The sequence below is a fragment of the Globicephala melas genome, chromosome 20, assembly GCF_963455315.2.
Source record: "Globicephala melas chromosome 20, mGloMel1.2, whole genome shotgun sequence".
NCBI classification, from domain to species: Eukaryota; Metazoa; Chordata; class Mammalia; order Artiodactyla; family Delphinidae; genus Globicephala; species Globicephala melas.
Window position 1 is genome coordinate 7,452,573 of NC_083333.1, and position 27,294 is coordinate 7,479,866.

At 51.7% G+C, this 27,294-nt stretch overlaps 1 protein-coding gene across 5 annotated transcripts in view; it reads right to left on the bottom strand.

Moving 5' to 3' along the window:
* The window catches only part of SLC43A2 (solute carrier family 43 member 2), a 42,459-nt gene extending 18,678 nt beyond the window's left edge, over nt 1-23,781 (bottom strand). Inside the window, exons 1-5 of one of the 5 annotated variants that reach the window (XM_060290162.1) lie at nt 23,720-23,781; nt 22,607-22,831; nt 14,027-14,234; nt 11,985-12,040; nt 11,121-11,197 (exon numbers count right to left, since the gene is read on the bottom strand). In XM_060290162.1, the coding sequence (XP_060146145.1) occupies nt 11,121-11,197; nt 11,985-12,040; nt 14,027-14,234; nt 22,607-22,766 (501 nt within the window). In that variant the 5' untranslated portion in view covers nt 22,767-22,831; nt 23,720-23,781. Of the gene's footprint in view, nt 1-11,120; nt 11,198-11,984; nt 12,041-14,026; nt 14,235-17,290; nt 17,500-22,606; nt 23,340-23,719 lie in introns of those variants that run through there. The other 4 variants (XM_060290163.2, XM_060290164.2, XM_030861857.3 and 1 more) reach the window with 4 other exon arrangements.
* Between the last annotated feature and the right edge of the window lie 3,513 nt (nt 23,782-27,294).

Genomic DNA, 27,294 nt, shown 5'->3' on the forward strand with positions numbered 1-27,294 from the left:
TCTCAGTTCCCCGACCAGGGACTGAACCCACACCCCGTGCAGTGGAAGCGCAGAGTCTTAACCACTGGCCTGCCAGGGAAGTCCCCATTCTTTATAATATACAAAAAGTGGAAACAACCTCCATGCCCATCAATGACTGGATAAGCAAAATGTGGTACATTCACACAATGGAATATCATTCAGCCACAAAAACAAATGAAGTATCGATACATGCTATCAACACAACATGGATAAACCCTGAAAACATTATGCTAAGTGAAAGAACCAGTCATGAAACAGCACAAAATTGTACGATTCCATTCATATGAAATGTCCAGAACAGGCAAATCCATAGAGACAGAGAACAGATTAGGGGTCGCCTAGGGCTGAGGTGGAAGAAGCTGGGAGGAATAGGGAGAAATGCTGATGGGTACAGAGATGTGATTTGGGGTGATATGATGGATTCTGGTGATGACTGTGTAACTCTATAAATAAACTAAAAACCATTGAACTGTATACTTTAGGTAAATTGTATGGTATGTGAATTATGTCTCAGTATCACTGTTAAGAAAAAAAAAAAAACATGAATAAGAGACTTGAGATGTTTTGGGATCCCAGGATTTAAAAGGAACATGAATTAATCTACAGTGTACGGCCAACAAAGCCATCCTACGGCATGAAGCCAGGGTGGCTCTCCAGCCTACCCGAAGAAGCCCCAGCACACAAAGATCTCTTCTTCCAGCCCCTGTGTCAACTCAGTCTTCTCAGAGAGGGTCAGAGGGAGAGAAGGAGCATATGGAAACTCCCCCAGGCAAAGACAGAGGAAATGTGACGTGCTCATGGGGGCCCAGGCACATCCGAGTGAGCACTAAAGGTACACAACCTCACTCTTTGCACACCTGCCTCCCAGGTATGCTGTGGTTCAGAGGACATGCCTCGGTTCTGAGCTCACATATTTGGGCTGTGCCACGCTGGCTACTCCAGCAAGGCAGCCTCAGGCATTTCTGGGGCCACATCTGCCCCAGGGAGAATCCAAAGATTAGTTCTGCTTGTAAGGAAAGAGGAAACTGTTCTAGCCTGGGATGCCACTCCAGCCTCCACAGGGCATGTGAAAGGGGTCAAAGAGGGCTTAGAACCCAACCAGAAGAGCAGATGGAGGACAGAAGCCACTCGGTGCAGTCAAGCCAGGAAACCCTTTTGTTGCAGTTGTCACCTCTGGGTAAAAAGAGTGCCCCCAACTTTTTGACAGGGCGAGGGGATACTTCTGAAGAGCAGACTGCTTGCTAGGTAGCCCTTTTCCTTCTACCCTAACCCAAGCTAGAACAGAACAACAGGGGCTTGGGGCTAGTGGGCAACTCTGACCTCATCTTCTGGAGTCTTCTCCCCAGAACGGGATCCAGGACAGGCAAGAACGGGAAGCTGGGAGAGGAGACTGACTTGACATCTGGTCCTGGATGAGACACTTGCCCTCATGCCTGGAAAAGGGCAGTAACCTCCAGCTGCCCTCCTTGCTTCCCTGCCTCTCCCTGCCTGGAACATTCTTTGCAACACCCTGAAAATTCTCCTCTCTAACATGTTATTTTAGTCAGCAGGGCCATTCCTAGGGTGTACAGAGCCTCAGGGCAAACCACGCTATGCAGTCTTCTTACCAACATGTACATCTTGTATTTAAATTACGATTATTTTTCCTGATTAGAAGAGCAATGCGTGTCCATTGTAAAACATCTGGAACAAAGTACACGTAAAGAATGAAATAAAAATTCCCCTGATATAGCCATGTTACCATTTTGATATATTTCCTTTCAATCTTTTTCCCATAAATACCTATAGCTTTGTAACCAAACTGGGATCATATGCTACATATTATTTTATAAACTTTTTCTTTTTTTACTTGATATATTATAAATATTTTGTAATTTAGTATTCATCTTCAACATAATTTGTAACAACTGTCCGGTATTTCCTTTTCTGGATGGTCTATAATTTATGCAACCATTTCTCTGATGTTCTCAGAGCCTTTTTCATTTTTATCATAAATAACATTTTAATGAACATCCTTGAAGATAAACATACATGCATATAGCTATGATTTCCTTAAGGTAAATTCCCAAAAGTAGAATCATTTGGCAAAAGGGAATACACATTTTTAAGTTTTTGTGATACTCTGTGCCAAACTGCCTTCCAGAAAACTTATACCAATTGAAATTGAAAAAACTTACATTTATTGATTGTTAATGACTTTGAACATTTTTTCTATGGTTTTTAAAATCAGTCATTTATATTCCTATTGTCCTTTCTTCCTATGAGGATGTTAATTTGTTCATATTGATTTGGCATAGGCTCTTTATATATTAAAGACCCTCACTGTTTGTCCATATACTGTAGGTATGTTTTCCTAGTTTGGCCTTTAACTTCTTAGTTCATGGTGGGTTTTTTTTTTTAACCAATATAAGTGCTTAAATAGGTAGTCAAAGTCTGTTTCAGCTTTTAGGGACTACCTAACATTTGTGTCAGATGAAATCTCTCTGAAAACAGTATCAAGGATGACCCTGACCAGCGAAACCCAAAGCATAAACATCCTGGCAGTAGTCAAATGTGTGGTCACAAAATAGCAAGCACAGGAGACAAGAAGGTTTCCCTGGGGGCATTAATTATTTTTCATACGTTAATACTAATTGTGTTTTATCCTTTAAGCTACTTCCTTCCCTTCCTCCCAAAGCTGTCATGCCTGCCAGAGGAAATTTCCCCCATTTGCTGTGCCCAGGAGCAGCTCGATCAGAGGATTTTTCCTTATTATTAAGTTGTATAATAATGTAACATAGTTATGTTAATATACTAAATCATATAATAGCATTATTATTATAATAGCAACTATTATTATCCTAAAAGCCCTCAAAACATCCTTACCAGATAGGTGTCACTTTTTTAAAAAAATAAACTTATTCATTTATTTATTTTTGGCTGTGTTGGGTCTTTGTTGCTGCGCGCAGGCTTTCTCTGGTTGCAGCGAGCAGGGGCTACTCTTCGTTGCAGTGCGTGGGCTTCTCATTGCGATGGCTTCTCTTTGTTGCAGAGCACGGGCGCTAGGTGCATGGGCTTAAGTAGTTGTGGCACGCGGGCTCAGTAGTTGTGGCACGTGGGCTTAGCTGCTCCGCAGCATGTGGGATCTTCCCAGACCAGGGCTCGAACCCGTGTCCCCGGCATTGGCAGGCAGATTCTTAACCACTGCGCCACCAGGGAAGTCCCAGGTGTCACTTATTACCCTCACTTAATGGTACAAAACTTTAGGATTAGAAAAGTCAAGGGACTCCCCCAAGCTGGTAAGGGTCAAATTTGGAATTCAAAGCAGGTCAAGCTTACGTGCATAGCCACTGGGTTACTCTGTGTCTTGGAAAACTCACATGGCCCTTGAAGGGTACACACTTGATTTGGGGAACCAAGGCAATTACCCTTGCCTCTCTCACCTCTCTGCGTCCCTTATTAAGCATTCTGTTTGCTCTCCCCACTAGAGGTTTCTTAGATCCTTTCCGATGCTCCTTTTAGACCTACCCGCCTCCTTCTCTCCCCTTGACCTTCCTTGGCCGACCTCCCCACAGTCCAGGGCCACACTGTCAGGTGGACTTGCATTTGGCTGTAGACTCTCTCTTGTTTCATCTTCTTGTCTGAGTCTCCTCCCCCACTGGTCTCCACATGACCCTCCCTCCCTCCCTCCCTCCTCTCTCCTTCTGCTTCTGCCTGACCTCAGCTGCACATAATGGCCACTCAGAAGCCCTGGTGATAGAGTGAGTGGTGGCTGAGTACTGAGCAGAGTGCCCTAGTACCGGCTTGAGGGTCGGGCGGAGGGGCAAGAACCATGTCTTCTGCCAAGTAGGAAGCTGTAGCTGAACTGCAATGACAGATGCGGGGAAAACACTCAGCAGGGGCGGCTTCCTGACCCTGGGCTCACAACTGCACTTGCAGGTGGGGGGCGCAGGCCCCCTCCTGGGCTCTGTGTGCTTCCCACCACCACCCCTGCTGCCTCGGGGAGGACTAGGGCTGGAGGGGGCTCAGCCGGGCAGAACCGGCCCTCCGTGCTGGCCTGGCTCACATGGGGAGGCCATCCCTGTGTGAGCCGGTGGTGACTCATTCCCTCAGCCCCTGGGCTGCACTGTAAACAGGCTGTGTGACCTTCCCAGAGGGGAAAACAGCAGCTGCAGATGGCCCCTCCCCTGGAGTGCTGGCTACAGAGGCTGCTACTGGATGAGAATCACCAGAAGCCTAGGCTCCAGCATGGTGAGGGTGGGCCGTCCTCCTTGGAGGACCCTCTTTAAGATGCCTCTGTTCCCAGGGCCCCCCAGCTCAGGCCTGGGGCTTGCTGGCGGGCGGGACAGAAGAGCCACTGTGTAGCCACCTGGCACCGACTTTCCAAATCAGTGATCTCCCCAGCCCGCCAGCTGGGTCCTCAGGGAGCAGCCGCGTGCCGCGCCGGGTGGGCGAGGGGCTGGCATTCTGGTCCTCAGGCCCCTTCCAGAGGTAAGCCTTGTCTGCAGGTGGCGGCGGTACACACGCAGAGCTCTGTGCAACCTGAACAGGCCAGGATCCAGGTGCCAGTCTGGACAAGCGGACTCGGCAAAGCCAGCCTCTTTTCTAACCCTTCCCAGCCAACAGCTCCAAGCACACACTGCCCGGAGAAGGTCCTGTGGTCACCTTTCCGCTCCACTGCCGAAGGGGTGAGGCGGAGGGGCTCCACACCCCAGTCACCTCATCCGCTTTCCCAGCCAGGTCCATCCCCGATGTCCCCACTACACGTTCTGTCCACCCCTGAACGAGTCACGTGCTGGGGCAACTTCGGAATGTGGTGCACTCTGACGGGTGAATTTTTCCCAAGCCAATGGTGATCAGCTGACTGCTTTGGGTTCTCAAGGCTCAGAACAGAAACCCAGAGGCAGAGCTGGCTCTGGGCACTGGGAGGGTCCTGCTCACCTGGCACCTGGGGCACGTAGGATGCCTTGGGGACCCTCTCCTGGCCTGAGCAGGAATGCTAAACTCCCACACACACCCCCAGGGGGCATTTGCTTCACTGCTGTACCCAGAATCCTCTCCCTCCCCTTCTCTCAGGTGTTTGAAGAGGGATATTTGTTTCTCTTCACACCCAGACCCCAACTCCCGTGGGATCACTTCTTCCTCAGGTTCAAAGTAAGACTTCAATAAATCAAATAGGGAAAGCCCACAGAGAAATTTTTCATTAAGGAGCCTGGCAACGTTTTGTCATCACTTTTCTGGGAGGGTTTCAGCTCAGAACTCCCCATCTCACCCACACTGACAGGGGTCAGAGGAATGAAGTGGAAATGACATGCTCACAACACTGGCGGCATCTGTTCCCATCTCTAAGCAACCCTGGCCCCGGATCGTCGGACGGCGGCCCAGAGACGCCGCCTCCGCCACCGGCTGGTGTTTTCCTCGGGCCAATGAAGCGAGTTAAAGACCTGAGCAAATGCGAGGCCTTGAGCAAACAGACCAGAGTGTGCTGTCCAGATGTCCAGGGGGGAGGCTGAGGCTCGGCACCTCGGGGTGTGCCCTGCACCACCAATGACCCGCACCCTCCTCCTCTGAGGGTGTCGCATTGCCCGGGGCCCTCTGCGGCAGGGACCTGGGAAAGCCAGTTCTAGCCATTAAGCAGCCCACCTGGCATGGGATCCAGTCTCTGCCCTAGGGGATGGGATCACCTATGAGTGCACACCTCTCCGGCTCTGTAGGGAGGTCTACAGGCCTGTGGGGAAAGGCATTCTGCCATCTTGGGGCCCCCTCTCCACCAATGGGGGTAGCAGCTCACTGTCTCTGGTCATCTTTATTTATACCACAGCCCATGCAACACAAAACCCCTTGGGACTCAGAAAGTCCCCCAATTAAGATTTCCCTGGCAACATTCCCCCCAGATTCCCAGGTTATTACGGAGTGATTACCCATGGACCCAGAGCTGCTGTAGGAGGTTTGATTTAGGAAGCTCCTAAAGGCGACCCTGAAGACTCCTTTGTCCCCCAATTAGAACATGGGTGGGAGACCCAAACAGAAAGTACCGTTGTGCTGCTAGCTCGGCGTCTCCGGGAGCCGATCCTGACAGTTCTGCTTTCTCAAAGGCCTGGGCTGTGTCAGAACGAGATTCAGCTCTGCTCAGCAGAAGCCTCGGCCAGCCCAGGAACATTGCCCAAGAGCTCCAGCCCTGCCCTCACTGACCTGCTTCTCATTCCCCTTTCGGGGTCTGTTCCGGAGAGGCTCCTTATCTGAGGCCTCACAGGACAGAGGAACGCCCAAGGAGGTCCCTCAGGCCAGGGGCAGCATGGGGAGGAGGAAACAGATGACATAAAAAGTGCTTAGGGGGCTTCCCTGGTGGCGCAGTGATTAAGAATCTGCTTGCCAATGAAGGGGACACAGGTTCGAGCCCTGATCCAGGAAGATCCCACATGCCGCGGAGCAACTAAGTCCATGCGCCACAACTACTGAGCCTGCGCTCCAGAGCCCGCGAGCCACAACTACTGAAGCCCGGGTGCCTAGAGCCTGTGCTCTGCAACAACAGAAGCCACCACAATGAGAAGCCTGCACACCGCAAAGAAGAGTAGCTCCCACTCACCACAATTAGAGAAAGCCCGCGCACAGCAACAAAGACCCAACGCAGCCAAAAACAAATAAATCAAAAAAAAAAAAAAACCTTAAAAAAAAGGTGCTGGGGCTTCCCTGGTGGCACAGTGGTTGAGAGTCCGCCTGCCGATGCAGGGGACATGGGTTCGTGCCCCGGACCGGGAAGATCCCACATGCCGCGGAGTGGCTGGGCCCGTGAGCCATGGCCGCTGAGCCTGCGCATCTGGAGCCTGTGCTCCTCAACGGGAGAGGCCACAACAGTGAGAGGCTCGCGTACTGCAAAAAAAAACAAACAAAAAATGGTGCTTAGGGAGTTGGGCCATGAAACTAGAAGGGGAGTGAGCAGGGGCTGGGGGTGGGTGTCACCCCTGCTTTCCAACAGGGAATTGTGACTGAGCAGCTTCTTGGTGCCTCTAGACCAAAGGTTGTTGGACTTCTTCTGTAAAGGGACAGAGATTAACTATTTTAGCTTTTGCAGGCCATGTGGTCTCTGTAAAAGACTTCACTCTGCTGCCACAGCACAAAAGAAACAAGTGGGAGCGGCTCTGTGCCAGTAAAACTTTGTTTACAGAAACCTGCAGTGGTCTGGGTGTGTCCTGGGGGCTGCAGCTTGCTGACCTCTGCTCTAGATCCAAGAATGGGGACCTTAGAGGACAAGCCACCAACCTCCCTTAAACAGACGCCTGCTAACCAAATGCTGCAGGTGATGATTAGATGGCTTTCTTGCCTGGTCACTATCTGGCCTGTGCAGTCTTTACCTCCCTCTGAGAGAGCCAAGAGCTAGCAGGAACACTCCTGCTGCAGTGCGTTTGGCTTCACACAGACCTACTAGAGGCTGATGAAAGCAACAGACCCTCCTCTAGAAAAATGCACCTGCAGGGCATGTGTGTGCCCATGCAGACACACACACACACAATGTGCTTGCTTGCTGAGAATCTCAAGGGAGTGCCCAGCCCTCCTGAACCTTATTCATGGACCGCCTAGAGGCGTAAAAAATCCTAGGGTAGGGCTTCCCTGGTGGCGCAGTGGTTGAGAGTCCGCCTGCCGATGCAGGGGACGCGGGTTCATGCCCCGGTCCGGGAGGATCCCACATGCCGCGGAGCGGCTGGGCCCGTGAGCCATGGCCGCTGAGCCTGCGCGTCCGGAGCCTGTGCTCCACAACGGGAGAGGCCACAACAGTGAGAGGCCCGCGTACCGCAAACAAACAAACAAACAAACAAAAACCTAGGGTAAGACCCCTTGCTCACTCAGAAACAGAACTAATTTTTTTGTATGTGAGAGAGTGCTCAAAAACACACACAAAAGAGAGAAACAACCCTGTAAAAAAAGACAAATGACACAAAGAAGCAGTCACAGAAGAAATACAAATGATCACAAAAGAGAGGTGAAAAGATGCTCCATCTCACTAACAAGGAAAAAAATTTTAAATCATAGTATATCAGTTTTCACCAGATTAGACCGGCAAATGTTTGCAAGATTAATGACAGGGTATCGGAAGGGGTGTGGAGGAAAACCTCTCAGACATTCTGGAAGGCTAGCATCTGTGTATAAACTTTTGGGAAGACCATCTGACAATCTATATTAAAATTTAACACATGCTGATCCTGGGGCCCAGCAATCCCACTTCTAGGAATTTATTTTACAGAAATACATGTACAGGGATGTTTACTTCGGCAGCATCATAAATCAGAAAAATTGGAAACCAACCCAAAAGTCCATTAGCAGGAAGCTGGTTACATAAAGCATGGCACATCTGTATTATAGAATAACATGGAACTGTTTAATAATGAGGCCAATCTCCATAGTTTAAAATAATAAGGTAGATTTCTAAGGACTGGCAGGAAAAGACGTAAAAGATACACTGTTAAGTAAAAAAGGCAAGTTGTAACAGTATTTCTTTTAAAAAGAGCAACATTAGTATATCCAGATTTTCTTATTTTTTTTCATAATGGAGAGTTACATTCTAAACTGATGAAGTTAGGCTTATAGGATTTTACAGTTCACGTTTTATATTTCCAAAATAGTGACGTCTTACTTTTTGTTTTATAATCGTAAAAAAGAAAAGAAAAGAAAAAGAATCCTTATGAGCCTACTAGCCTCCCCTAAAGGTTTCTTGGACAATAACTATGAACTCATTTTAAAGACTGTCTTCTTTTTTTTTTTTTTAACATCTTTATTGGAGTATAATTGCTTTACAATGGTGTGTTAGTTTCTGCTTTGTAACAAAGTGAATCAGTTACACATATACATACATCCCCGTATCTCCTCCCTCTGCGTCTCCGTCCTTCCCACCCTCCCTATCCCACCCCTCTAGGGGGACACAAAGCACCGAGCTGATCTCCCTGTGCTATGTGGCTGCTTCCCACTAGCTATCTATTTTACATTTGGCAGTGTATATGTCCATGCCTCTCTCTTGCTTTGTCCCAGCTTACCCTTCCCCCTCCCCGTATCCTCAAGTCCATTCTCTAGTAGGTCTGCATCTTTATTCCCGTTAAAGACTTTCTTAAAGGGGATTCGTGGTGTGGTGGTTCTTATCTATTTGTCTTAGGCTTTATTACAATAAAGCAGCTTTCTGTATTTCAGAGTGTAAACTCCTCAAGGACCATCTCTTTCTTCTACCCCGAAATTCAGAGCTGCCATCACATAGGCATCGTGTGGCTCAAATAACGGGGGTGATGCCAGATTTTTATTTTTCATTTTGATGAAAGAGGTGGTCGTGTTCACACTATCAAAAAACAAACAGAACCACGGCTCCTGCTTCACAATTTATACAACTTAGTGGAATCTGTGTACGTTTGACAGTTCTAACATATGTCTTACAGTTTCAACATTTGTTTTCCCCTGGGAATTTGAGAAGGAAAGAGATATATCCATTTTTTATAAATCTACCTGGTTAAAAAAATAAAAATAGGGACTTCCCTGGTGGCGCAGTAGTTAAGAATCCGGCTGCCAACGCAGGGGACATGGGTTTGACCCCTGGTCCAGGAAGATCCCACATGCCGCAGAGCAACTAAGCCCGTGCACCACAACTACTGAGCCCACGTGCTGCAACTACTGCAGCCTGTGCGCCTAGAGCCCATGCTCCACAACAAGAGAAGCCACCTTGATGAGAAGCCCACACACCACAACAAAGAGTAGCCCCCGCTCGCCTCAACTAGAGAAAGCCCGCGCGCAGCAACGAAGACCCAACGCAGCCAATAAATAAATAAATGTTCCCTCAAAAAAATTAAAAAGAAAAGAAATAGTAGCTTTAAAAAAATAAATAAATAAAAATGTACAAAAGAGTACAAAGTCAATCTCCTTCACACCACCAGGGGCAAGGCAACCAGAGTTCCCAGATACGTGTGTGTCCCCCACTCCCCGAGCACAGCACATATGTGGTCCTGGGCCGAGCCTCTCTCACCTAACACAGACCCCACCGAGTGTTCCATTTCCATGGACCCAGACCCAGGCACTTCATCCTTCCCACCGGGTCAAAGTTAACACAGCAAAACGCAGGAAGGGTGAACAGAAGAGGCACTGGGCCAGGCCTGGCCTCTGGCTCACAGCCTGTAGGAAGGGGTCAAAGAGATGTCGGTAACTCTTCTAGCTCCTTACGAGAAGACCAGCAAGTCCCCAGAGCTCCCTCAAAGCTAAACGAGGGCCCTTCAAAAGCATGACTCCTGACTCATTAGTGGAAAGAGAAAGCAGAAGTGAATGCACTGCAAATAAATAGTGATGGGAGGTATTGTTTCATAAATACTTTCTCAACGGGAAACTGAGATGGTCCACACCTTCCTGTTGGACAGAGAAATCTCTCTGAAAGCCTAGCATTCTCACTTCTTTCCCAATGGCCAGCTCTGAAAGGCACACCTGCCTGACCAGGTGAGCCTGCACACAGCTCCCTTCTTCCTCCTCCTTTGACTTTCTTTTAACCCAGACCTTCCTGCAGCCTCTCCCATTTCCAAAAGAAGCACATTCTGTGGCGTTCTGGTGCTACCATAGAAACCCTCCCCAGAAGGGCTCCCTGTGCCCAGAAGGGCTCTCTGTGCCCCAGCATTTAGAAAACCCAGCAGAGAGGCAGCCTATGTGTTCCCCAGAGTTTTTCATTCAGTTCTGAACAAAGCAACAGTTAGGGGCAGGGTGATTCCAAGAGAGGTGTGTTTTAAGGTTGCACTGTTAGCAAGAAATCTCTTGCCACAGAAAATATGAGAAAAGAAAGCAGGTGGCAGGTTTTTTCTCCTGGGTCCCGCCTTCTCTAGGCACATGGCTCCCTCAGCACCTCAGTCATGGTCCGGAGGCAGGGGACCGGCCACTCCGCGAGTCCCGCTCTGCTGCCTTCCTTTCTGCCTGCAGGACCTCCCCAGCTTGGGAGGCCGAAGCTGGCTTTGCTGCCACAGCCTCACCACCGATGACCCTCTACTGCTTGGGATACCCAGGCAGAGGCAGGCAAACGGAAAGCAAGGAAATCAAAGACAATAAAAGCTGCCTCAGATTCACAAGAAGATGACCGAACTAGAGATCTTCCTAAAAAAATTGGTACTTACTGTTAATGAGGTGAATGTCATGCACATCCCACCAAAGCCATTCAGAGCCAGGGCGATGAAGATGAGCACGGAGAGAGCTGGAATGAAGCAGAAAAGCTCCTAAGCGGGGAACCACGGCTGAGCTTCAGGGACCAGTGCTGGGTAAGGAGCTGGCCCCGAACAAACGCAGCTGAGCGCCTGACAAGCCATCAGGCGTTAGTGCCGGACACCTGGGGAGCTGGCCCAGCCTCTGCCTCATCCTCCTCTCACCTATTTTACGGAGCTTGGGCTCTTGCAAAAGCTGCACCCCCGTCCTCCTTTCTCCACTAACCTTAGCAGCAAGGGAGAGGCCTAGAGAAGCTGCTTCACTGAAACCCAAAGTACAGGTACCCAAGAATCAGGAGAGGAGCCTGGATAAGATTTGGGTGAAACTCAAATCCTATTTTGGTGTTTGTTCTAAAAGTCCCTGCAGCATCAGTTCCACCTGAACAGGGTTAGGGACCAGGCAGCTTCTAAGTTATTTTTAAAGTGCTGGCCTGGGCTGCCCCAAGGGGCTCAGCTCATGACCTCCACACACACCCCTGCAGCTGGCCTAGTTCTCCAGTTGGCATCAATGAGGCCATGGGGGACTGGCCTGGCTTGGCAATGAGACGGGTGTTTCTCACCCCCTGGGAGCTTCTCTCAGACCTCTGTCTGGGGCCATTATTTGGTTACCCAGCCACCCATCAGAGATAAGTCACTGGGTAAAGGCCTAACAGGTGTCCCTCTAATGTGAGCAGTGAGCAGCAGGCCTGGCCCAGCTTTCTAGAGCAGGTGGGCCTACAGGCACCTCTGGGCACTCTCTCCCCGGTCCCTGACAAAAGGGTAGAGGAAAAGCTTACTCACAGTTTGGGTTACTTGCTCCATATGCAATCAACAAGCAGGAGACAGCAAAGCAGGCACTAAAAAGAAACAGAAACAGTACACTGTTATTACTGTTATTGTTAATATTGCTTATTTGGAGGTATTGGTTATGTGCCAGATGCTTTCAGAAAATTTACGTACATTCTTTCATTTAATTTAACAATTCTACAGAGTATAACTGGCTCCATTTTACTGATGAGAAAAATAAAACTCGAAAAACAAAAACAAGACAACGAGGTCCTACTATACAGCACAGGGAACTATATTCAATATCCTGTGATAAACCATAATGGAAAAGAATATGAAAAAGAATGTGTATATATGTATAACTGAATCGGTTTGCTGTACAGTACAGTAGAAATTAGCACAACATTGTAAATGAACTATACTTCAATAAAATAAATTTTTTAAAAAACAGGTATTCAAATACTTGGAAAAAAACAAACACAAAAACTAAATTCTCCAAAGTCTCCTAGCTAGCAGGTGGCTAAGCTGGAATTCAAGCCCCAAAGCCAGGTCTGGTAAACACCCCGCTGCACTGCCCCCTCCATTCCCCAGACTGGAGAGGGCCAAGGCTGTGAAGCGAGAGAGGACACAATCCACTCCCCAGGCTCCCATGCCCGCTCAGCAAAAGGGGATGGACAGAACCCCACCGGGCAAGGGGCGATGAATGGCAGCTTCCAAATCCCCTCTGCCTGGCTCTAACCTGGGACCAAGTCTGCTTAAGCTCCAAAGAATGAATGAAACTGGTCCCCCACGCATTTCCTTCAGGGCTACAGGCCTCGCTCATTGCACACCACTGCCCTGCACGATGCTCATTTCCAATGGGACTGGCTTGGGGAGTACCTTGGCCAGAGAGGGCCAGCTGCTTGGTGGACTGACCCTGAGACTGGCAATCTGGAGCTTTACAGCCCAGGAACACACCCCAGGAGGTACATAAGATGACCCACTAAGGTACCAGAGGTAGGGAAATACTATTTTACAATTTTATAATTTTAGAAATTTTATAATTTTAAATCTCAGCCACTTTAATTTGTATTTTTTGTATATGTATCATAAGGCACATAAAACACCATATGAGATGATGGATGTTCCCTGAACTTACTGCGGTCATCATTTCATGAGGTATGTGAGTCTGATCATTATGCTGCACCTCAGTCTTATATAAGGCTGTACATCAATTACTACCTCAACTGAATTGGAAGAAAAAAATAAAGCACATAGAACATTAAGAATGATATACATGGGGGCTTCCCTGGTGGCGCAGTGGTTGAGAGTCCGCCTGCCCATGCGGGGGACGTGGGTTTGTGCCCCGGTCCGGGAAGATCCCACATGCCGTGGAGCGGCTGGGCCCCGTGAGCCATGGCCGCTGAGCCTGTGCTCCGCAACGGGAGAGGCCACAGCAGTGAGAGGCCCGCATACCGCAAAAAAAAAAAAAAAAAAGAACACTGGTTTCCAGTCTTTCTGACCTTACACCTCCATGAGATGAAAGAGTTTGAATACATACCTCTAATATAAGCACATAGAGTTGTCGATGATATACACATATATCATTCTTTTTTTGTTTGTCTGTTTTGCAGTACGCGGGCCTCTCACTGCTGTGGCCTCTCCCGTTGCGGAGCACAGGCTCTGGACCGCGCAGGCTCAGTGGCCATGGCTCACGGGCCCAGCCGCTCCGCGGCATGTGGGATCTTCCCGGACCGGGGCACGAACCCGCGTCCCCTGCATCGGCAGGCGGACTCTCAACCACCGCGCCACTAGGGAAGCCCCAAAAACCAGTGTTCTTAATGACAAGCGATTCCAGGCCCGCCCAGGCAGGCCTGAGTCCTGTGACATTCATGCAGATCGGCACAATGCAAGGGTCACAGTAGCTATTGATTTGGTTGCACGTGGGGTAGGAAGCCCGTCCTGGGCAGGCATTTAGGGAGCTCCACAGTGCACCTGAGAGCAGGTACCAGGATTACCCACAGTGGGGAATCTCAGCCCAGGGATCCCACCTGCCCACCCCCACCCCTAGAACTGACCTGCCCAGCAGCCTGAGCTTCCTTGGGCCGTACTTGTCCATGACGATGCCCAGAGGCAGGGTGATGGCACTGAGCAGGAAGGAGCCCACGGTGAAGGCCAAGTTTAGCATCTCATCCTGGGCCTTGCAGCTGAGCCAGCCATTCATTCGGCTCACCTCCTCGTGCTCCGGCTCTGCTGTGCCCCCCACTGTGCCATTGGTGACATTCTCTGTGTGTAGAGGGAGGGAAACCTGACCACAGGGTCGTGGCAGCGATCTCCAAAGATCAGAGGGGCGGGTGCCCACCCGGAGTCAGCCCACTGGGAATGCCAGGGCTGAATCTGGCTACCCCCCAGCAGGCTGGCATGTCTATCTGGCCCAAGCTCCCTGGAGCGATAATGCAGAGATTCTTCACTTCTATGTGGGGGTCACAGATGCTTTCGAGAATCCAATAAAGGAAGCTCCACTCCTGCTCTTTAGAAAATGCGCAAAGTCTTGCCCACAGTTTCAGGGCCTTCAGGCATCCCCGGCAGCACCCACGAGCCCCAGGTTGGGATTCCCATTCTAGAGTAACCGACACCTAGAAGAGTAGGCCTCGGGACCCAGCCCGGGCTGTGAGTGGGACCCCAGGCTGGCTAGAACCTTCTCTGCAGCTCCGTCCATGGAAACAGTCTGCAGCCAGTATACAGGAGGCCGACCCTAGACCACCTGGGAAGGACAAGCTGCTGGTCTCACTGCGCTGCCCTTGGTCAACCGAGGGGAGGGGTGAGTAGGCCTCCTTTACTGCCCAGTACGGCAGATTTCTCAAACACACAGCCCCTGTGCTCAATCCTCCCCGATGTTCTCACAGCATCAACCACCACGTACACTGTGTCATGGAAGCCCTTGGGAAGGGTTTTTGTTTTGTTTCGTTAAAAAAAAGAAAAGTCCCGAGTAATTTGCTTTCACTTGTCGAAGTGCACCTTTCTTCTTCTCGCTGGGGTCATGATGTCACTGTCCCCTGTGGCCACGCCTGTGCTGTAATCCCAGTCCTTAACGATACCCTCCAAAGTCCACCTGGCACCAAGACAACGAAAAGACGGAGGAAAAAGTGCTGCAGCAGCGGAGGGTGGGAGGGTAGAGGATAGGCCGCCATGTGGCGGAGGAACCCTCTCATCTTGGGAACTGCTAGTTAAGAGATGCTGACTAATCCCGCAGAGGGAGGAGCAGCCTCTGATGAGAGGTGAGGTCGCGCTGGGAGGCTCAAGGAAATACCTCTCTTCAGATAACTGCGTGCCTCCTGAATGCGGCCCCCCGGCACCAGGGTTATAAATCTGACGTGTGCAAGGCCTGCCCGGGTCTGTCTCGGGTGTGACCCAAGGTTACGGGAAAAGATGCACCTTGGGTGAATCATGCTATATGCCAGCCTCTGACCAACAGGCCCTGCAGGGGGCACGTTGAGGGTGGGGTGCAGGGACCTGGCCTCTGGGTTCCAATTTTGGTTCCTCCACTTCCTATTTGTATAACCTTGGAGAAGTGATTTCATCTCTACCTCAGTTTCTTTATCTGTAAAATGGGCATAATATAAAAAATCATCTACCTTTCTAGAGTTTTGAGGAAGATAAAAGAGAAATCCAGATAACATTCTAGAGCTCACACAGGCATAGAAAATGCTCAACAAACAATAGCTAAAAGTTGTTATTACTACTATTACTACTCGTCTCGTCGGCTCGGAATGGGGGTAATGGCTGGCAGCACAGCTGGACACACTAACTGGGAGCAGAGTTCTGTAACTGACCATTCATCCACAGCATGAATTCATATCTAGTCTCCCCCTGGGCTGGGGGGCCTGAAGGACAGGGACAGTGTTCTAGTCACCTGTGTCTCCAGCACCTCCCCTTGGTCCTGGTACACAGTAGTTGTTTACTGAATGAATGAAAACAGTGGCATCAGATCACATTGGCCAAAAGGATCAAGAGAGAAGAAATGAAACAGGACACATGGAACCACCTTGAAGACAGAGGGGATCGAAGGAGATTATAGCCCCAATGTTAACCTCCCGAAGCCAAAGACACAAAACCTAACAAGCCAGACCCTCAGCGTCCCCCACCACTTTCTCTCAGCTTTCCAAAAGATGCCCCACCGTGCTGGCAGCCAAAACACATGACACACAGGGTCATCTGAGTCCATTAGGATCCAGCTCAGAACCGTCACACACACTGCCTTAGCCAGCAGGCCTGAGCTGCTTGTCCACAGCGAGGCCGCTTCTGGAAAAGCAGAGCTGCTGTTGGCACTGGTTTCGGGTGTCAGCTCTGCCAGCAGCAACAGGAACTGGAATGTAAAGCGGGAGGACAGGGTGTCCGCAAAGCAACGGCCACCTCCAGGTCGGTGTGCAGGTGCAAACAAACCAAAGAGGTGCGACAGAGTGGATGGGGGGGAAGGGGGCACCCCCAGGCCTGGGATCGCTGGCTTGTGAGAGCGCTAGAGGACGCGAAATCACTCCGGGCTGGGAGCGCTGTGGGATCTGCTGCTACAAGCAGGGAGCCATGATCGGATGGGGAGCAGAGGAAGCGAGGCAGCACGGGGTCTGAGGAAAGGGTGTTCTGCTCCCAGCTTCCCCAGAGAGGAACCACAGCTGGACCTAAATCCATGACTGTACTCCCCGAGAGAGAGAGAAGATGAGATCCCAAGGCAACATACATATGCAAGGCAGACTCCCTGATTTGCTCTAAGTGAAGATGGGGACGAAAACATCTTGAATTGTTTAGAGATCTGGTCACCCTGTAACTAGACAGGGGGGCTCAGGGGGAGAGAAGTTAGAGTGGAGGGAAGGGAATCTGTCTCTCCCATCTTTCATCCTAGAGCCGCTATAACAGAAGCAGGGACCTTACACTTTTGGCCACCAACCTTCTCTTAAATCCCTGCCAACGGGGCCACCTGGCCCTCTGCCCTCCTAGCTCCCGGCAGTGATGTCCAGCAACAAATGAGCTGGGGGTGGAGGCGCCCGGGGGGCCTCTCATCGGCCCAGGGAGCAGCGCGAGAGTGCCCCTCGCCCCAGAGGGCACTAAACCTTCTGTGAGCCCGAAGCTTTGTTGGCAGTAAACAGCCCACACGAATTATCGCAGATCCAGTAATGCCCAAACACAGTCACACCCAGGCTGCTTCCGCTCTGCTCCCACCTGGGCCACTGTGGGCCAGACAGACCCAAACAGATAAGCACACAGGAAGCGCCAAGCCCCTGGGGTGCCCCTCTGCTCCCAGCCTAGACCTCAGCCCTCACCCCGGTCCAGGCTGCTCTGTGCCTCACCTGCGCCGGCTTATTACAGATGCGGCCAGAGTGGCCCGTTCCGGCCCAGCCCAGCCAGGGAAGGTGAACCAAGAAGACAGGCAAGGAACTGGCGTGTCCGGAGTGTGCAGAGAACAGGCGTAAGGCTGCTTAGGGGGAGACCCGGGGCAGGGAAGAGAGAACAATGCCTGCCCTGTTCGGCCCCACTCACAGAACTCACACACGAAATCCTTACGGAGAAAGCAAGGGAGAAAAGAGGGTGCTGTGGTCCCCCTGAGGCTCCCCTAACCTCCCTGGATCAAGGAGGGGGCTCCCCTGACCCCAGGGAAACAAACCAGAAGAGCTGACCGTACGATGCTCAAGGGAGCAAGGGGCACCGGGTTGCAGGCCTCTGCAAACCCGAGCTGCGCCCCCAACCCCCAGAGTGCAGGCCTCTGGACGCCCTGCTGTGGTCTCTGCCCCAGGATCTCCTGTCTCTCTCAAATCCTTAGTCTATCCGGCAACAGGAAGCAGCATCTCAGTCTGGCAGGGGGTATGTAGGTAAGAGGTCAGCCTCAGACACAGCAAACCGAGGCAGGACACAGTCAGAGGACCATGCCGGGTAGGCCAGGGCCCAGCCCCCGCGTTGTGATGGCAGAGTGCCGGCGTGCGCTGGCCACTGTGCTCTGCGCTAGTGGTTCCTGTCTCACCGAGCGCCATCCCACCCTCACCCCATGTTCCACATCCAGATACCAGGAGTGTCAGAGCAGATAAGTTGCTTCCCCGAGGTCTCATAGACAGTATATGGGGAAGCTGGACTTGAATCCAGGTGGTCGGACCTCAAAGCTCCTGCTTTTAACCTTCAGGCTGTGCTGACGCTGTACCACCTGGGTTAGAGGCAATGCAGAAAGAAGATGCTGAGGGGAGAAAGACGCACAAGGCCATCAGTGTCGGGGCAATGCCAGGTGGCCCCCAATGGCACCTGGTGAGAAGGGGACTGCCCCCAAGATGCTCCCACGAGGCCCCTGAAAGCCAGCCAAGCTGGACAGGACCTTAATGGGACACCAAGAAGCCAGGGAGGGCCAGCAGATGTGGAGGAGGGAAATTAGGTCATGGAAAGGAGGCAGGCAGGGTGGGTGGGGAGGGCCAAGGGCACCAGCTCCTTTGTGACACGTCCCGAGGCTGGAGGGCCCAACCTGGATCCCCAAGTACCGAGTTAAAAAAAAAAAATCCAAAATAAACTGGGGGGAGAGAGTGTAAACAGTCCTATTCGCAGCAAAAAAGTGAAAGGACTTCCCTGGTGGTCCAGTGGTTAATACTCCCCAAGCTTCCACTGCAGGCGGCATGGGTTCGATCCCCGGTCAGGGAACTAAGATCCCGCATATGCCACGCGGCGTGGCCACACACACACACACACACACACACACACAATGTGAAACGATGGGTTTTCAAAAGCTACCACCAGTGGCCTTTGAGGGTGGGAGGAGACCATAAAAAGGGAGGGCCGTCAAGTGGCACGGACCATCTCCTGTCCACATCTGCAGCCTCGGTCCGGCCTGGTGGGGACCGGGCCTGGCCCTGCTCTCTCAGGGTCCTGGGGGCCAGCTTCCTGCTTTGTTTCAGTGAGGGGTGCCACCCCCCGGCCACCACAAGCAGAGTAACTGCGGTGGTCAAGAGCACAGAACTGGGGTCTGCCTTGGGGTCCATGGCTGGGCTGGACCGTGGCTTCCTCGGGCAGAGGCCACGTCTCCCACCTTCAGGACCCCCACCCCACCCAGCACCTGGCGTGTGGCAAGCTCTCAACAATTCATGAGAGGCTAACAGGTGAATCTGACCATCTCTTCTGCCTCAGGGGCTTCTTCCTGCCTTGAGAATAAAATCCAGTCTCCCCAGGGGCCTGCAGGCCCTGGCCCCTTCCCAGATCTCCAGTAATCTCCTGCCCGCCTGTCATTTCTCTCCTCTCTTTCAAAACACAGCTTACCCCGGAGGCTCACTGCCCGCTCCTCTCCTGAGTCACCCCTGTGGCCCTCCACGCTTCTGCCTAAATATCACAGAGCCCCCCCACCCACCCAAGTTGAACCAGATCCCCATGGTGGCTCTCACCCCGGCACCCTGCTCTCTGCTGGGGTCGGACCACCACTTGGAAGCATGTAGGCCTATGTGTGATGACTCTTAGATGCTGGCAGACTACAGACTCCCTGAGGGCCCGGATTGCTCTGCGCCCAGCAGAGCCCCTCAGAAAATGTTTACTGAATGTATAGGTCAGATACACCAGATAGCACCAGGCCCCTGGGCTGACCCTGTCGAAGTGGGCCACCGGTTGACAGAGGAAATGAAGAAAGAGTTTGGGTGTGGGTGGTGACAGCGGCCATCCGGCGGCCAAAAGGACACAGTTCTGGAAAAGCCGGGGCTGGGAACCCAGTCGGTCTCCTGTCCATTCCAGCGGGGAGTGGGGAGGCAAAGCCAAGTGCCAGGCCCAGGTCCCCAGCCCCAGTCATCCATCCTGACTGTCCGGGAGACAGGGATAAAGAGCTGAGGGGAAATGGAAAACCCAGCTCTTTCTTTCTGTCTCCCACCTCGACATGCTGGAACCGGACACCGTGTCTGTGGCCGGATTCTGGCTGGAGTCCCGAGAAAGCGTTCTGAGAACCTTTCAACAGGTTCAGGCAAATTTTCTTTCGAGAACAAACCAAAGCATCAGTCCTAAAAGCCACAAAAAGCTGACAAATTTGCGTTTCAGTCAGCTGTAGGCTGGTCAGCTTTTCACAAGCTGAAGTCAATAAAGGTAATAAACGGCCTAACCGCTTCTCTGCACTTCAGCCGTCCCCCAAACATGAAAATATTAGGCCTAAGCAGAAATCTTGATCCTAAATCCTCCGGGCACACCCAGCCAGGCAAGACACAGGGACTCCTGGCCCCCAAAGGCAACAGGTTACTCCAACTCCAAGAAACAAGGAGCAAGGAGGCCAGAGAGATAAGCTGTGTGGAATCAGCAGGCCTGCCCGCCACGGATGCTGGGTCAGCGGGTTTGCCAGATAGTCAGAAAAACCAAAATCAGAGGCAGGAACAAAGGCACGGGATAAGAAGTTGATGTTCAACCCACAATCCTGACCCTTCACCTTCACTTTGGTTTACAGGAGGGACCAGGCAAGCCTCTCAAGGGCTTAAACACCAACTCAGCACTACGTCGGCACAATCTCCGGGACTCCTCCCACTTCAAAGAAGGAAGAAGCCAAGGCTGAGGCAGGAATGAAGTGACCAGCCCCAGCGCTGCCAAGACCATAAAATAAATTAAATCAGTGGACGATGTGGGGGGGGGAAACGCTAGAATCGGACCTTCTGATACCACAGTAGGTCAAAAAAAAAAAATTGACTACAATAGTCCTCCAGTCTGGATGAGATGCTACAAGCTTCATCTGGGGATGATGCTTCCTTGTGTTTTTTCACCCCTCTGTGCAGCCTGAAACAATCCATCAGAGGCAAGCAGGAAGGGTCATGCACTACAAGGAGAGGAGAGAGGGAGGGAGAGGAGGCGCCTAACACTCCAATCTGTTCCCTTCCAGCGTCATTAATCTCCTAACATCTCTCGGGCAAAGCAGAAAGCTTGTTTAAGGAACAAGGTCTGAGTGACTCTCCCATCTCCCGAGATTTCTTGCTGATGTGGGAAAAGGTCTGCCAAGAACCCTAAGGTTATTAGGAAATATTTCTGAGTGGCTAAAGGCTAAAGGTTATAAGTGATATACTCTCTGCCCTCAGGCAGGCTCAGCATCCCCTCCCTTTCTCCTGTCCTTAACCTCTCCCAGCTGAAGCTTCCCTAGTGACTTGGAATGCTCAGGAATCTCCTAGGAAGATCAGAGGAGGAGACCAGGGAGGGTTCTACACGGGCTGACAGGCAGCATGAGCTGGTCCAAAGCTTTCTCTTCCCTCAAAGTTAGAACTCTAGAGAAAAAAAAAGGCATGCTGGGCTTCCCTGGCAGCGCACTGGTTAAGAATCCACCTGCCAATGCAGGGGACACGGGTTCGAGCCCTGGTCCGGGATGATCCCACATGCCGCGGAGCAACTAAGCCCTTGTGCCACAACTACTGAGCCTGCGCTCTAGAGCCCACGAGCCACAACTACTGAGCCCGCATGCCACAACTACTGAAGCCCACGTGCCTAGAGCCCGTGCTCCACAACAAGAGAAGCCACCAAATGAGAAGCCCGCACCACAAGGAAGAGTAGCCCCCGCGCGCCGCAACTAGAGAAAGCGGCACGCAGCAACGAAGACCCAATGCAGCCAAAAATAAATTAATTAATTTTTAAAAAATTTTAAAAAGAGGCATGCCAGTGGTGTGATTCAGGGAGTCAGATTTGGGCTATTTCCATCCAAAGGAACTTGGGCAGGGGCTGCTGACAAAAGTACTGGGGAGAGACATTACTGAGTTCAACCCTTAGGTAGTCACTGCTGGGGACAGAGAGCAGAGGAAAACATTTCCTATCAAGGTTGCCTAGGAAGGTGGGTAGCAGGGTAGTGGGTGAGAGGCACTTGGGTCCCACTGATTGGCTGAACCCCACTGACCTTCAGCAATCAGAATCCTTTCACAAGGTCATCAGGTGTGAACACAGGGGTGGGGGTTAGATTTCTTGTAGACAAGCATCCTCGGCCTTCATTCAGCAACACCAGTGTGTAGCAAAGGGAGAGGACAGACCTAGTGTCCTTTCCATAAATATCTTCCTTACCTCTCTCCTCCCCCCACCCCCATGGGGGTAGAAGGCCACTGAGATGTTCTCACAGCCTGTGGGAGGAAATGCCCTTTGGAAAATCATAAAGCAGCAAAAATAGACAAGAAATTGTATCGGAAAAGCCCTTTAGAGACTCCATGATAGCCTGACAGAAAAACATCTAGATTCTAGATGAACCTTCCACCGGCTGGAGGCCAAGCCACTTCCTCTCTCCTGCTGCACCCCAGCTACTGAGTCAGGAGTTCCTCTTTCTTACAGTCAGAGAGCAACATGTTTACTGCAAAGCAAGTGATGTGCCAGGCACTGGGAGGAAAGGAGTCCAGTCATGTTCCCAGGTGGTGGAAAGAACACCCTGGACTTAGGGATTCTGGATCTATTACAGTCTACAGCTGTGCGGCCTCAGACAAGTCAGAAGATCTGAGACTCAGTTTCTTCAGTCACAAAACAGGGACAGTGATGTGTACCCAGCACACACTGTGGGTGTGTGTGAGCTGGGTGAGGATCAAATGGGCCTTTTGCTAACTAGGAGGTGCTGCGCAGTGAGGCGGTCTTGCTGGCTGGGTCTACACCGCCATCCCCCCCTCTCCCAAAGCCCCCACTCCAGGAACCACCCCGAGTCCGAATACCCGGCTCACCTGGCTCAGTACACAGGTAGGAGTAAAAACCCTCCGACTTGAGCATGATGAGCAGCGAGCCCCAGCCCAGGAGGACTGCCGAGAAGAGGAGGTTTTCCAGCACGGCCGTGCAGGCCATCCACCAGCGGCGCCGATGGGCAGTGGCCAGGGTGGGCGCCATGGCGAGGCGAGGCGAGGCGAGGCGCGGCGGCCCGGCTCCGGCTCGGGCTCCGGCTCTGCAGCCGCCTGCGCACAGACCTCGGCGTCAGCGCCCGGCACTATGCAGCCGGGTCGGCCAACCCGGGCCGCTGCCGCAGCGCGTGGAGCTTGTCACCCCTCTGCGGCCCGGGAGGCAAGTGCGCGCAGCAAGGAAGCCCCAGCCCTGCCCGTGCCCTGGGCCACCCTCTCCGCCGCTGGCTCGTCCGCCTGCCCGCAGCTCCAGGAGAGCCGCCCCGGCCAGACAGGGAGACTTCTCCCTCGGCTCACTCGTAGGGAAACTGAGGCATGGAAACAAGAAGGGACTAACGCCTGCTCAGGGACGTGGACTTAGTCCTGGCTCCCAGAAGGATTGACACAGCCTGGGGGTTGGCAAGGGAGGCAGCCTGAGGTCCGGATACCTGGGCAGGTGCATACCTGAGGGCTGCCACTCCCTAGGGCCCTCACTGGCGCCCGCCCGCCGGCACTGGAGACCCTCTCCCAGACCGGGCTCCCTGAACCACAAGATCAGCGCACGGAGTTCCAGAACGGCCCGCCCACGGCCCGCTCATTGGCCTGACGGCACAGGAACTGCCGCGCCATTGGCCGCTGTCTAGGTCGCTAGGCGCTGCGGCCACGCGAGCCCCGCATGGGAGAGGAGAAGCCGGTTCAAACCGGCGGCGCGAGTCTCTCGCGCGACCCCCATCGGGGGCCGTTTCCTCGGCAATTAGCTCGTTTCCATGGAAGTGGACCCCCGTCCCTCCATCCCCCAGCTCCCTCCTCGATTCGTCAGCTCTTTCCTGGAGGCTCCTCATCCATTCAGTCTCTCTCCTTTCTCCTTTTCTCTCTTCTTTACATCTTCAACCTACGCCCTTATTCGTGCGCCTTCTGCCCCCCAGCCCCCAAGCCCGGGGCCCAGGTCCCCCGGATCCAGCTCACCCGGTTCTTACTGCTGTGTGTCGGGCCCGGCCGGCGCCTTTTCTGCCCCCCTTTTATTCCAGCCCTTTTATTCCGACCCCAAGATGAAAACACTGCCACACGCTGATTGGCTGAGTGGGGGCTGGAAACAGGCTTTATCCAATCAGCAGCCACCCGCCCGCCCCGCTGCGAGCAGAAGCCGGTTCCGGCCGGACTAGGAGACAAACAAGGGAGCTGGGGATGCACCGGGACCTGCGTTGGGCGGTGTTTTTGGTCTGGTGCTTTAAACTGGAGTCACAGCCGTGCCGGGAAGCCCCAGAGGCATTGCCCCATCGCCTCTCCAGAGCTTCGCCCCGAAGCCCTGTCTCTGGATTGGGTCCCCTGCTCGGCGTTCCGGCTCCTTCGGACTTCCCCTAGTTGCACGCCGGTCCGCCTCGCTCACCTAGCCTAGCTCCCGCACTCCGCTCTCCTCCGGCCCGCTTCGTCTTCCCCAACTTCTCCTGTGCCTTGGGCACCACGCCCGATGCTCTGGCGCCGCATGAGTCGTCCCGCTCCCGCCACTTCCATTGCCTCCCCTCGCAACGCTGCCATCCTGTCTGTCTTGGGCTTTGTGCCCTGAATCCTCGCTCTCCTGCCCCTAGTAACCCTCATCCAGGCGCTGTCTGCGCATTCTGGATCCCCTGACCTCTCTCTATCCAGGCATGGTGTGCTTCTTCCCTGCTCTCCTGATTCATCGACCCCATTTCTGGGTGCCATCTGCCCGGTCCCTGGAAGGTGTCCCTCAGGGTCCCCAAGTGGGAGTTTGGGGCTTGTCTGCCTCCTAGAACGTTGTTTCCTCGGGTGCCGCATCCAGACTCTGACCCCCCGACCCCACCCCGTTCCCTCTCTCCTTGGTCCCCTCGGGGACCTTCACCCAGACCGGTCATCTTGGTACTCCCTGCTGGAGTTGACCACCCCATTCCCACTGCCCGGCACCACCTCCACCCCCTTACTCCCCATTCCCTGACATCTCCTTCAGGTTAGGGCTCTCCCTGCAGGTTGACGCGGTGGGCAGCGCCAAACTGCAAAGCACAAGTCAGGTCTCCCGGAAAGTGCGCGTGGTCGGGAGGGCTCCAGGCTCCTGCTCTGATCAGCGACCTGGACATGCCCCGAGGAACTGCCAGGGCAGGGGGATGGAACCTAGGCCCTGGAGGTTCAGCTCCATTTGGAGGATCTCCCCCATCGAAGGCACTAGGCCAACAACTTCGGAGGGCCTTCGGTCTCCCGCAGATTCCGCTTGGTCTCTCTGGCACGCTCTGGGAGCTGGCCTTGTCATCCCAGGGCTGTGGGAGACCCAGCAGCCTCCTGCTCCACGTCCCTGAGTCCGAGTGCGCCCCCTGCCGCCGTGAACCCACCGTTGGCAACCTTGCTCAGACCACGCCTGACATTGTGGGTTTGGGGGATCCTGGCTGGTTACCTATCCCGTTAATCTCACCCGCTCACAGGGTTGTAACTGTCTCTTGACTAACTTCAGTCTTTCCCTCCCTCCCTCCTAGAGCCGCCTGCCTGAGGGCTGTCTCCAGGCAGTTGTTCCATACACATTTCTAAACTGTTTCAAACACATCTCTGAAATAGTTCACTTTCTCCACCCCCACCCCCCAAAACTGTTCCTCCCATCCTTTTTCAGATAATAGCATCACTACCTACTGAAGTCAGATACCGTGAACCACCTTTTCAACAAATATTTGTTGGGTACCTGCTGTTATTCTCCCTCTCCCTCCCACCCCACCCCACCCAGACAATCCGTATCTCCTAAGTGCTTATCTAATTTGCCCACGTATGTCTGTGACTGCAACTGCTGTTCATCCAGGTTCCAATCTCAGCCACTCAAATCCATCTCTTCACCGCACTCCATCCCAGTGAGCTATGTAAATCTGACCTCTGCTAAAATGCTTCAGGAACTCTTTACCATTTGTCCTGCAGGATAAAGTTCAAGTTCTCCAACCTGACCTACACAGGCTCCTCCCCCACCCTGGCTGACTTAAGATGTTCCAGTCACACGGAATTGCTTGTAGTTCTGCAGGTGCTGTTCTTTCACCTCTGACCCTCAAACGTAGTCCCTTCTGGAACAGCATCTCCTCCAGGAAGCCTTCCCTAACTACTACTCACGATATTCTCCATTATCTTTGTCCACTGATTGCTTTGTTTTACAATCTGTTCATCTGTTTGTCTCTCCCTTTTCCCATTGACTATGAACTCTTTGGAGGCACGAACTGTGTCTTATTCAGCTTTGTATTGTATTATATTGTATTCTGTATTAACCAGCCCTTAATACAGAAGAAAGCACAAAGCAGATGCACAATATGAGTTTGTTGAATGAAAACATGAATAAATGAAGAGGAGAAAGATGTCAGCTTCTAGGGACAAAGGATTCAAAGCTGGGAGAATGATGTAATGCCAATAATAATGAACCTTTATTGAGAGTCAAAAATTTACTAGGTGCTTTACATACTTTGTCATTTAATCCCTACTATAACCTGGGATATAGCCATATCCGCATTTTTCAGATGAAAAAACAAGCTTTAAGTAACATTTCCAAAGTCACAAAACAAGTATGTCAGAACTGAGATTTGAATCCAAGTCTAATTTGAATGAAATTCTGGGTTTTTGTTTGTTTGTTTGTTCTGGCCGAGCCCTGTGGCTTGTGGGATCTTAGTTCCCCAACCAGGGATTGAACCCGGGCCAGGACAGTGTAAGTGCAAAGTCCTAACTACTGGACCACCAGGGAAATCTCTGGGTTTGGGGTTTTTTTCAGTCTTTTTGTCAGCAGTGTTAAAGGCAACACACCAGCACTGCTGGCAAATCATAAAGAAATAAATTATTATGTATAAAATAAGCTACAAGGATATGTTGCTCAACACAGGGAATGTAGCCAATATTTTATAATAACTATAAATGGAGCATAACCTTTAAGAATTGTGAATCACTATATTGTACATCAACTATACTTCAATTAAAAATTCATAAAGAAATAAAACCACTAAAGTACTAAAAGAAAATGTAGAAGATTATTTCACTGATTTTAAGGTAGAGAAAGCCTTTCCATCTTTCCATTATGCATGACATTAAACCCAGAAGTCAAAAAGAAAAAGACCTGTCTAAATTTAAACTTTTAATTTCTATGGAGAAAAAGAAGAAAGAAACTATAAACAGCATTAAAGACCAATTACAAACTGGGCGAAGAATTAATATCCTTGAGCAGAAATAGAAACGCAGATGTAGAGAACAAACGTATAGACACCAAGTGGGGAAGTGGGGGTGGGATGAATTGGGAGACTGGGACTGACATATATACACTAATCTATATAAAATAGATAACTAATGAGAACCTGCCTGCTGTATAGCACACAGGGAACTCCACTTCACTGTACAGTAGAAACTAACACAACATTGTAAAACAACTGTATCCCAATAAAAAAATTAAATAAAAATAAAAAAGAATATCCTTGATATAAAGGCACTTATAAATCAATGAGAAAAAAATGAACATCTCAATTGAAAATTGGGGAAAGGGCTTCCCTGGTGGTGCAGTGGTTAAGAATCTACCTGCAATGCAG